The following is an 11,935-nucleotide window of genomic DNA, read 5'->3' on the forward strand; positions in this document are numbered from 1 at the left end:
GGCTCAGTGTTCATGATGCCCAACATCTCCAGGGGGCAGACAGCAAATTCTCAGGCCAATGTTATCATTGGGACTTACTGTGGGGATAAGACCTGGTGCACATACACACAGTTTGTAAGTCCTGGGAGATGCTCTAGGCAGCATCTTTCTCTTCAGGAGCATTAACGGTGACCATTTTCCAGGCTACCAGGGCATGTGGATCTTGGGGGTGCAGAGAGACACTGGGAGGACCGGGCATCATGGCCAGCCAACACCTCAGGATGCTTTTTTCATTTTAGGGTTTTCTTTTTGCCTTTCCACCATGTGGGGAACATGGCATGTTGCTGCAGCTCACAGCACACCTGACAGGTGCTGTTGAGCAGCGTGATGCAACACCGCGCCCCGCTGTGCCACTGGGTGCCAGCAGCCCCACACCAAACAGGGACGCTCATTCACCTGCAAAGCTGCTCAGCAGCACAGGATCAGCGTTGGGGCCATGCCATGAAGGTTTGAGTTGCAGTATCACTTCATATTGGTTCCTTTGCTTGCTCTTGACCACACGCTGGTCCCTCTGCCAAGCCCCATCCTGCCCAGGCAGGCTGGGGGCACAGGACCTCTCTCCCAGTGTCTAAACTTGTCTCAGCCCCATCCCTGACTGCCATGGGACCCGTGGGCCCTCTCATATCTGCAGCACCTGGCTGTGTTTTTTTTCCAGTGCCAGTTTACAGCAAGGTTATGCTAATGCTTGGGGGGAAGGAAGGGAGGGGGGTGTAAGTGCAGCCAGAAGGAAAGGGATGAGCGAGTGAACTAGTGCTGACTGGTGCACTGTAGCACAAGCTGGTTTAAACTGCCACACAGCAGGGCAGGGAGAATCAACAGGAAACGCAAGAGAGAACCAGGGAGGAGCAACAGGAGCCCTGCCAAGATGCAGGGTGCAAATGTGATGGCCAGAAGGCATAGGGACAGGCAGCACTGCTTGGTGCTGAGGCACTGGGTATGCCTGGGTGTGGAAGGTGGGTAAGGATATTGCATCCCTAGGTCTAGGGTATCGCCCAAAGTATCTGCCTGTGTAAATAGCTCTGAACAGAAAGGTGCCTTTGTATTTTAATGCTAAATTTGGGGGTGCCAACAGAGGAAGGGCAAATCTATTCACCAAACCCTGCCCCACATACGCCCCACGATGATGTGATGTTGAAGCCAGTTTCGACAGGTGCATCTTAAGCCTTCAGAACCAAGTGCCATTGTCCAAAGCGTCTCTGAGGTCCCTCCCTGCTCTGAAAAAGGGTTTTTTCCATTTCTGTTGCAATCGGCTTTTGCTTTTGTCACACTAACACAAGCAAAACAGGTCAAGCTGGTTTTCAGCAAGCAAGGAGAAAAAACCCCACAAATGTTTGTCTGACATTGCAATTAAAAGGCTTCACCTCAACCCCCTGGTCCAGCTCAAGTCTCCCCTGGACCTGAAATAACAGAGGTCCCTCTAAGCCTTCCATTCCCTTCCATTCTCCATCCAGTTCTTGTTACTAGCCATGAGCTTATACGGAAACTTTTTGCCCCACCAGCTGGAAAGGCTAATTTGGTACCACAGTTATTGGGCCCCTTTCACCTGTGGAAACACCTCTTCTTGAGTTGAAACCCCACTTAAATGAAGTCACTGTCGTGGTTTTGCACCAGCTGGCAGCCAAGCCCCACACAGCCACTTGCTCACTCCCCCCATCAGGATGGGGGACAGGATCAGAAGGGTAAAAGAGAGAAAACTCCTTGGTTGAGACAAAGACAGTTTAATAGGTAAAGCAAAAGCCACACACGCAAGCAAAGCAAACCAAGGCATTCATTCACCATTTCCCAGGTGTTCAGCCATCTCCAGGAAAGCAGGACTCCAGCACATGTAATGGTGACTTGGGAAGACAAATGACATCAGGCCAAACATTCCCTCTTCCGCCTTCTTTCCCCCAACTTGAGCTGCTGAGCATGACACCATATGGTACAGAATATCCCTTTGGTCAGTCGGGGTCAGCTGTCCCGGCCGTGTTCCCTCCCAGCTCCTTGTGCACCCCCAGCCCACTTGCTGGCGGGGCAATGTGAGGAGCAGAAAAGGCCGTGGCTCTCAGCTCAGCAGTGACAAAATCATTCCTGAATTATCACCAGTTTCCAGCACAAATCCAAAAGAAAACCCCGTACTAGCTACTGTGAAGGCACCAAACTCCTGCCCAACCCAAACCAGCACACTCATTGAAGTTAATGCTATGGAGCAATTTAAGGATTCAGGTGAACACCATCACTGAGATTAGCCAGAGATGGTTTAGCCCCTGGCCCTGGCTGCAGAGCAACACGGGCTCCCCTTTCATTCATGCCCAAGTTTGTGCCTCCTCCTTAAGCACTGCTCCCTTAGGGGTGCAGTGCTCCTGCAGTTGCGCGGGGCTGTGCACCCTTGTGCAGCACAGGGACAACGCCAGCAATGACTCGTGCCTCTCTGTGAAATCACAGCAAGCCCACCTGTACTGGAGATACAAGATGCACAAGTGACACAACCAAAGACAGGAGCTGGTTGCCTCTGCTTACTCAAGGCATTATTCGGACAACCCTGGAATTCTAAGTTGTGTTTTGTAGGGGATTTAAGGAGACCAGCAATTCCAGGCATTATGGTTGCTCTAACTCACATTGTTGCCCCTTGAGGCAAGTTCAAGGCTGTCCCCATCTCCCATCACAAGTCCGAGATGGCATTTCCAGAAGCTGCATGACAATGTTTTTTGGGCACAGCAGGTTTGCAGAAGGATGGGCAGCACTTAAAATGACCTGGTTTCATACTCATGCCCTGAGTATATTGCCGATTGTTCAGGCTTCCTCTGACAGCAGTAACAATCCTGGAGGCACTAGGGTGTGATTCAAGGAGATCTTGCACTTTGAACTCAACTAAATTATTATTTTTTAAGCTGTGTGTTTTTCTATTTGGGCCCAAATTACCAGCATCACCCTGTACCGAACACAGAAGAAACTGAAGAGAAACAGACTGTGCCAGCTTTCTCCAGCAGGCTTTGTCTTCATTGCTGTGGTCCCACCTAAAAAGCTGCTTGTTTATAGTATATACATTAAAAACCAAAACCCAAACCCAGCCTAGAAACAGCAGCTGTTGAACAACTTTTGTGTTCATGGGGTGACCACAAGACACTTCCAAGGTGAAGCTCTTAGGATGATTTCCATCGCAGGAGTGAGTACACCGAATGGACCACGTACATCAGGGTGGCTAAGAATGCAAATACCTACAATGGAAAAACACATCAGCCTGTTAACTTTTTATTATATTGTATGAGTTCCTGCAGTGAGCAAACACTTCATATTTCTATTGACTCTTGCATGTTTGGAGACATTCATGCGTAGTAGGACTGGGACTAGTTTCTCTCCCCCTCCCTGAAGCAAGTAAAGCTTTTCCCTCCAGGCTGCTCCACAGTCACCTCCTCACCTTCCTTTCCCTGCCTGCCAGGCACTCACCACAGCAGAAATGCTCTCCCGGTAGAGGGGAAGTAGTAAAGGACTGATGTGAACAGTCACAGAATAAGAGTAGGTGACGTAGGCTTCCAGCACAGCAGCACTGAGGTAGAACAGAGCTGCTGTCTCCTGGCAGATGACATCCTAAGAAAGAAGGATCACACAGTCATTCACAAGGAAGGAGCACGCTGCAAAGGGTGTGGGGGGTGTGTAATAGGGGAAGAGACCCACACAAGCCCCAGCCTGTGATTTGGGAGTGCAGTAACAACAAAGGAAACAATTGTCCACCAGTGACACCAGGGACGGGAGAGGCCCTGAGGTTTGTCACATCCACTTACCAAGGTGACCCAGGAGCTGCTGCCCCTGTGTGCCCCACACAAATAGAGGCACAGGAGGGTGGTGGACATGACGAAGCAGAACACAGAGACAAACATCACCCAGCCTTCCAAGATGGGCGTCAGGACCTTCGTGGATGCCACCAGGATCCAGACAAGGCCCCCAAAGATCTGCAAGTGTAAGTGGGAGAGAGGGTGAGCATGGGATAAACTGGCTTATCTAGAGCAGCGCCAAAAGCCATGCATTCTCCTGGCACTAGTGCTGCACATGGCACTGGCCCAGGGATGCCTCTGACTTCTTTCCAGCCTCTGCTCAAAACTGGGTATTTAGCCAGAAGCACCTGACTGATCCTGACACAAAAAAAGCCTCGCTGTAGCCCTGCCTCCTGGCATCACTGCCATTTACACCCTCCCTGCATCAGCATGCTCAGGAAGCTGGCTCAGACGTTTTTGAAAGCTGGTTTCAACTAACAGGGAGGCTTATTTCAGAAGGAAATGTTTGCTTCACACCCAGTGTGGCAGACCCCTGTAAGAAGCAGTGTGAAACCTCATCACCGGTTGGTATTTACCTTGCAGGCACAACTCCAGAGGAAAGAGAGCCTTACTCAAAGATCAAAGATCAGTCTGATTGCTAGTGTACCCCAGGCCAGCCTCTGCCAGCACCGAAGTCCAGGCTCACAAAATCAGGGCATTTCCGTTTCCTTGCAGGCATTTTGCAAGTGGAAAAAAAGTCTCCAATCTATGTGTTGCTGTTTTGTGTGGCTGGGTTCTGGCGGAGAAGGGGGGGGGGGTGGCTGCCAGGGTGGCTTCTGCAAGAAGCAGCCAGAAGCTCTCTGCAGCCCCAACAGAGCAAACACCAGCTGACTCAAGGCCAGAGTCATTCCTGACCAAGGCTGAGCCCATCAGCGATGGTCACAGCGCCTCTGGGAATCACATTTAGGAGGAAAAAACCCACAAGCAGATGTATTTTGCTACCAGAGAAGGGAGTGAGAAGATGTAAGAAATTGTGCAGACACCAAGGACAAGGAAGGTGGAGGCGGGGCGGGAAGGAGGCACCCCAGGTGCCAGAGAGAAAGATGCCCCTGCAGCCCGTGAGGAAACCCATGGTGGAGCAGGTGTCCCCCCTGCAGCCCATGGAAAAGGCCGAGACCCCCACCTGCAGCCTGTGGAGAGGCCCCACTGGAGCAGGTGGAGACATAGAGGAGATGCTGTGACCTGCATTAGAGGAAGGCTCTGCCAGCACTTGCAGCCCGTGGAGAGAGACAGAGACACAGAGATGAGAGAGAGATCCCCAACAGAGCAGGTTTGCTGGGTCAGGGCTTGTGACCCCATGGAGGACCAGGCTGGAGCTGTCTGGGCCTGAGAGACTGAGAGACATTCTGTGGTTTATGACTGCCTGCCATAGCAGTGACCCACGCTGGGGCAGCTGGTGAAGAGCTGAAGCCCCGTGGGAAAGGACTTAAACTGGAGAAGTTCGGTAAGGTCTGTCTCCCATAGGTGGGACCCCAGAGCGCAGCAGGGGGAGGGTGTGTGGAATGAATGCCCCCTCTCCCTGGCCAAGAAGGAAAACAGCTTGTAAGGAACTGACCCAAAACCCCATTCCCCCATTCCCTGCCCCTTCCCGTGCCACAATGTGGGGGAAGAAGGGAGCAAAACCATCACGAAAGTGAAGGGACAGGTTGTGGGGAAGGTGCTTTAAGATCTGGTTGTGCTTCTCATTACCCAACGCTGGTGTCACTGTGTGTGCAGTCCAGGGTAATAAATTAGTTTTCTTTCCTTTATTCTGTGTTGTCAGTTTTGCCCGTGACACTAACTGTGGATTGATCTCTCTCTGTCCTTATCTCAACTCCTGAGCCTCTCAATATATATTTTCTCCTGTCCAACTGAAAAGGGGAGTGATAGACCAACTTTGGTGTGCATCTGGCCTCCTGCCAGAGCTAAACCACGTCACTATGCTATTCAGAAAACATCACACCATTTCTGTCACCCCACACTTGTGGGAAAGTTCATTGGTTCCGTTACACAAATCAATACATCGTTAATGTAGTTGAGACCTTCAAGTATCTGGGAGAAAATAGCTCTTCCAAAGTGCTGCTGTTTTGGTGCCTCTTGTAACAACCGAAGACTGACACCCACACCCTAATCCAGGCCCTGTGAAAACTCCTGTGGCGACAACATGCATGTGTTAGCTAAAGATCCTGGAGAAAACCTTACAGTTGCACCATTAAAATTCAAGACAATGGGGGTGAGATAAGAGGCTGGGGGAAGGATCACTTCTCATTTCTTACCATTCCCCATCGCTCCTTTATGTGAGATGGGACTTTTGACTCAGTCAAGTATGTTTGTCACGGTTTGATTATTGACTCTGGTTTTATGGTTCTGCTGCTCAGCAGGCTCATGAAAATCAGGGACAAGTCAAGAGGCTTTCAGCAAGAACCCATGGGCAGCTGGGGACAGCAGTCTAAGAGAAACTTAGCAAACGTACCTGGTTCCATCTTGTCTTAGTTTTCCCATATACATAGATGCAGAATATACATAGATGCAGAATATACAGATATACATAGATGCAGAAAGCTCTTCAGATGAAACAGATGACAAGGATTAAACCCAGCATCACAGAATAAAAAATGGTAACTCAGTCAGCACATCCAAGTGCCACAGTCATCTAAGCTGGCAGACAGAACCTGGAGGCATTTTCACAGCTGCCTTTTAGCATTTGAAATGCCGTGGTCTTGGGGATTTTTGTTTGTTTGTGGGGGTTTTTTATTAACCCACTGCAGGTAACCTCAGATTCCACTAATGACTGAGAAACTCTTTATCCTTCTGAATGCTGTGATTCAGGGCACCCACCTCCTTTGTACACAGCAGAGAATACAACCACACAACCTAAAGACATACACCTCCCACCTTTGGAGATGAAGAAAGCCAGTCATGCAACATTCCTCTTTTTCCAGGTGGTTCCTGAACCTTTAGGATGCACATTTCCAGGTCTTACCTAAATCAAGGGACAGGGTGCTTATTTTTGTCTCATTAAGCAGCCTGCCTTACCAAATCCCCTGGAGTGAGGAATTGTGTAGAGTTCAAGGCACAGCCATAAGCGTGCCAAGGCAAGCAGCATGCTCAGCACCAGGACTAACAGAACCCAAGCCCACCTGGAACCTCCACAGGGACTTCCCACCCTCCTTCATGCAGCTGCAGGAAACCTGGACCTGGGTCTCAGCGCCTGGGCACAGAGACCAAGTCCTTGGAGCATATTTGGAAGAACTGAAGCAGAGCTGACCCAAAACCTTTCCCCACACATAGGTAACACCTGTTCCTCTTTGATTGCTATCACTAGGAGAACAAAGTAAATGCCATAAACCACAGCAGTGAAAGGATTTGGTTGCAGATGGCAAAGTTGAAGTTTTTAGTATGAAGTAATCTTGAGTGCCATCCTACAACACTCAGACAGACCTCTCGCTGCTGGATGAAAGTGTCAAGCTTTGGAAAAAGCCTCTCAAACTGTTGTGAGAAGAGCAGGTTTCATGGATGGGGGCAGAGGACACATGAAAAAGGCTCTAGAGGAAACTTTCCATCTTTTAGTCAGTGCTCACAGCAAATGCTCTTAATCACCTGTGCCAAATCTATTACAATAACGATCTTCTCCTGTTCAATGAAAATACAATATGGAGGAAGCTGCAGGAAGGTGTTTGTTCAGCCTTTGTTCACACACTGTTACCCACACACACAGATACCTAGTGCTCCACTATTCCAGCTCAGGAACATGTCAACTGAGCAGCAGAGCTCTGACAGCCTAAGCTTGTGGCTGCTGCAAATAATCACCTCTGCTAGCTTTTACCCCCGGCTTTACCCGAAGGGTTTACCCTCTGCCTGTATCAGCTGCTAAAACAATCTTCCAATTAATTAATTAGTTGTCTTAATTTGGCATTCTAGTTTAAACTCCTTCAACTTTGTTACGCAGAAAGCTACGAAGGATTTTCAGAGGCACCACAAATTTCCCTGCAGGCTAAAGGAGAGTTTCAGAGCCCCAGTTCCAGCTTTCCGTTTTATTTGAGGGCAAGGTAGGTATCAGAGGTGACCCCCAGGCCCTCGAGACTCAGGGATCTGGCACGACTCCTGAATCCCGTGCTTTCAGCCACGTCTCATCCCTCAGATACCTGCAGCATGAAGGGTGCTGGATGCCCCTCAAGCCAGATCTGCCCTCCCCCAGGGAAAAAACAGCACTTACGATTTCAGGAATGAAGAGCACATCTGGGAAGGTTTTTAGGACAGCCAGGCCACTGGGCAAAGAGGTGGTGGAAGCTGCAGAGGACATTGCAAACCTCTCCCACAGCGACTATCAGCTGCTCTGCCTCTAGCTGCTGGATCTAACTACCAAATGCAGCCTTCTTCTTCCTCTTTCTTTTCCTCCTCCCCTCCCCTTCTTCCTGTTTTTCTTTCTTCCCTCCCTGCTTCCAGCTGCCAGGTGAAGAAAGCAGTGAATGGCACAGGTGTGGCCAAACCCTCTGACAGGGGTTACTTGGTGGCTGATGGAGGAGCCACACTGGAGGTTTTCAGGAAATGGGGGCAGCGCTGAGGCATTTTGAGCAGAGCTGTCTCTACACAAGCTGAGCAAGTCCCTAGGTGGTGGTGGGTGGCACTAGCTTACACCTGAAGGCAGTAGGTAAGACCTGTATGGCTCTGGTCTTGTGTGGAGCCAGGAGTTGGACTTGATGATCTTTATGGGTCCCTTCCAAGTCGGTGTATTCTACGATTCTATGATTCTGTGATGCTTTTCGGTTGGGTTTTTTTCTTCTTTGCAGCAGGCTGGCAGGCAGGAGGAATTGGGGAGAGCTCTGCAGGGAGGAAAGGAATAAATGCCTGTCCTGAATCCAAGGGACATGGAGAGACTGGGGGTACCAAGTGCAAGAAAAGAAGACTGTGTGTAAACTTTCCCTTATGGAGGAAGCAGTGGGGCAGGTGGCTGAAGGAGGCTGCAAAATCAGAAAAATATGACACAAATGTTTTTAATATGCAGGTCAAGTGAGGGGGGACTTTAGGGACCTCCACACCGTAGTTTATACAACGTGCACAAAAACATGAGCAGAAAAGGAAGGATCCTCTGGCACAAGCCTGACGCCAGCTGGTTTGGAGAATCAAACCTCTCTGAAAGACAGCTGTCACCAGGACTTGCTATAGCACTGCAAGGGCAATGGGGACCTGCAAAGTCCCTGGGCAGCCATGGCAGGACATGCCAGACAGGCTTCAGGGGTGCTCATAGGGGCTGGAGGGGGAAGGTGAGGGTGAGGATTAGGTGGCAGAGCAAGCACAGAGCAAGCCCCAGTGTTGGTGTGAAGGGATGTGATGGACACCCCTTATTGAAACTTTGAGCTCTCTTTTATTTCCTTTGAAGTCCCACACAATCTCTGCAGGTAAAGGAATGGTTTATTCACACACAGTCTCAATCTGTTTCAGGAACTCAAAGTCATTGCTGCCACTGCATCGCTCTGTGTAAACAAGCTCATTCCCTGAGGCTTTGCTTAGGGTTTTCATTACTGAGGGTCTTTTATGTACTTACAACTCTCCCATCCTGATGGATCCTGCAGTTTTAAGGCCCAAGAGGTTGCAATAGGTTTCCAGTCCTTAAACTATTTCTTGAAACTAATCTGAAAAACACTGGGGCAAACTCCTACCCACTCCTCCCCCATCTTTTTTAGTCTTAAAGTAAGCTGTTGAAGCAAGACAATTTAAGTGGATAATTCTATGGGTTTTGTTTCTCTCACTTGAATGCAGTGTTCATGCTGAGCATCTCCTGCCACAAGTATGCAGGGGACTATTCACTTCTTCAGATGCTGGGGAGTGGTTTTGCTGTATCTACTCAATTTCCTGCTTCTTTTGTGAGATGACATGTGCCATAGATACAAAGGTATATAAAAACTTACCTAAGAGGCAAGCATATTAAAAGTCAGCAAACAGGTAGAGCCACAAACAGTGGGAGTGTAGGCACATAACACCACAGAGAAACTCCAGGGCGGGGGGTCTAACTGTCTTGATAAGGGAGAGAGCCAAAGCTACATAGGCCCTGCCCTCCCTGGGACTACAGGACTGGCAGTGGTTGGTATGAGGAACGAGCAGCTGTGTTCTGAGGTGCTGAGTTCGGTCCCCTCCCCTCCCTGGGACTACAGGACTGGCAGTGGTTGGTATGAGGAACAAGCAGCTGTGTTCTGAGGTGCTGAGTTCAGTCCAGGGCCTGTGCCTGGCTCTGCCATGAGGACCTGTCACTGCCACAGGTCCAAGGCTGAGGTGCCAGCAGTTCAGGCGCTCAGCACTGGAGGTGGAGGCTGGGGGCATCAGGTACTGCCAATTCCTACCTCACCAAAGGCTGTTAAAGGTCTCCTCCTCCCCTGTATCCTGCATCACCTGACAGAGAGGCCTTAAAATCAGACTGCTGTTTGGGATATGCATCCTCCAAAAACCCACAATGCCTCAGAAAGCTTGTGTCTCCTCAGTGGAGACATAGCTGCTCTTCTGTTGATCACAGCCACTGGGCATCTGACAATGCCCATCTGGCCATTTTATTCCTAAAATCTTGTCATATAAGAAGATCAGGTTGGTCAAGCAGGACCTGCTTTTCAGGGTTATCCTGTACATGCTACATGATGTCACTCAAGATGATCTGCTCCATAACCTTCCCTGGCACCAAGGTCAGACTGAGAGGCCTACTGTTCTCCAGATCCTCCTTTCAAAAGTAAGGCTGGTCAGTATCATAGGTCAGTATGAGACAGTACAGCAAAATGAGAATCTTGATTCTTCCTCCCAGAGTGGAATAACTACCTTCCACCTGTCCCCTTCTAGAACAGCTGTACACATATTCTCACTCTTATGCACATGGTTTACAGCAAAAGCTGAGTGATACCGTAACTGCATCTCTCTCTCTCGGCTCTTCACAGCTCTTCTGGCTGACAGGGAGAGGAAGAATAACAAAGCTCCCATGGGTAAGGAGGAAATGATTAGCAACCTACTTGGCCAGTTAGATACCCACAAGTCAATGGGGCCTGATGGGATCCACCCGAGTGTACTGAGGGAGCTGGCAGATGTGCTTGCCAAATCCCTTTCCATGATCTACCAGCAATCCTGGCAAACTGGGGAAGTTCCACTCAACTGGAGGCTGGCAGATGTGACACCCATATACAAAAAGGGCCGGAAGGAGGATCTGGGGAACTGCAGGCCTGTCAGTCTGACCTCAGTCCCGGGGAAGATCATGGAGAGGGTCATCTTGGGAGCTACCATGCAGCACATGCGTGATGGCCAGGGGATCAGGCCCAGTCAACATGGGTTTACAAAAGGTAGATCCTGTCAAACTAACCCAATCACCTTCTATGACAAGGTGACCCACTTCACCAGGCTGGTGAAAGGGCTGGAGGGCAAATCCTATGAGGAGCATCTGAGGGAGCTGGGGCTGTTTAGTCTGGAGAAGAGGAGGCTGAGGGGAGACCTTATCACAGCCTACAACTACCTGAAGGGAGGTTGTAGAGAGGTGGGCGATGGTCTCTTCACCCAGGGGACAGGAGACAGGACAAGGGGAAATGGCACAAAGCTGTGCCAGGGCAGGTTCAGATTAGATGTTAGGAAAAAAATTTTCACTGAAAGAGTTGTCAGGGCCTGGGACAGGCTGCCCAGGGAGGGGGCTGAGTCACCATCCCTGGATATATTTAAGAAAAGGGTAGATGAGGTACTTAGGGATATGGTTTAGCATAGGACAGGAACAGTTGGACTTGATGATCTTCAAGGTCTTTTCCAACCTTGTGATTCATTTACCACTTCAGGTCAATATGAACCTTCGTCCTCTCCCTTCTGACCTCCCTGTGAACTCCAATGAATGGACTCACTGTATCTTTCTCCAAGACAGAGCCCAAACAGCCTCTCAATGGGGACTGAACTCCTAAGGACAAGGATTCCTGATCAGATGTTGGATGATAGAAGCTTGAGGAGGTGTATGCCAGAGAAGACAGAGCTGTGGTAGCTCACACTCCAGAAATGAAGTACCTTTCTGAAATCCCTTCAACTTAGGCACTTAAAAAGGCTAAGAAGAAAGTTCTGTTATAGCCCTCAGCCTCGCCTGAGCTTGTAAACATGCTTACTGACAGTGGAAACTAAAA

General features: G+C 49.7%; 1 protein-coding gene across 1 annotated transcript; it reads right to left on the minus strand.

Annotated features, from left to right (window-relative positions):
* Positions 1 to 3,161: 3,161 nt before the first annotated feature.
* On the minus strand, positions 3,162 to 8,112 carry MAL (mal, T cell differentiation protein (MAL blood group); the record flags this gene model as incomplete). The annotated part of the gene is made up of 4 exons (XM_084261100.1): positions 3,162 to 3,236; positions 3,466 to 3,606; positions 3,801 to 3,968; positions 8,026 to 8,112. The coding sequence occupies 4 exons, from the start codon at positions 8,110 to 8,112 to the stop codon at positions 3,162 to 3,164; spliced, it is 471 nt and encodes a 156-aa protein (XP_084117226.1).
* Positions 8,113 to 11,935: the final 3,823 nt, after the last annotated feature.

This window comes from Gallinula chloropus (assembly GCF_964237585.1).
Source record: "Gallinula chloropus genome assembly, chromosome: 3".
In the NCBI taxonomy this organism is placed as follows: Eukaryota; Metazoa; Chordata; class Aves; order Gruiformes; family Rallidae; genus Gallinula; species Gallinula chloropus.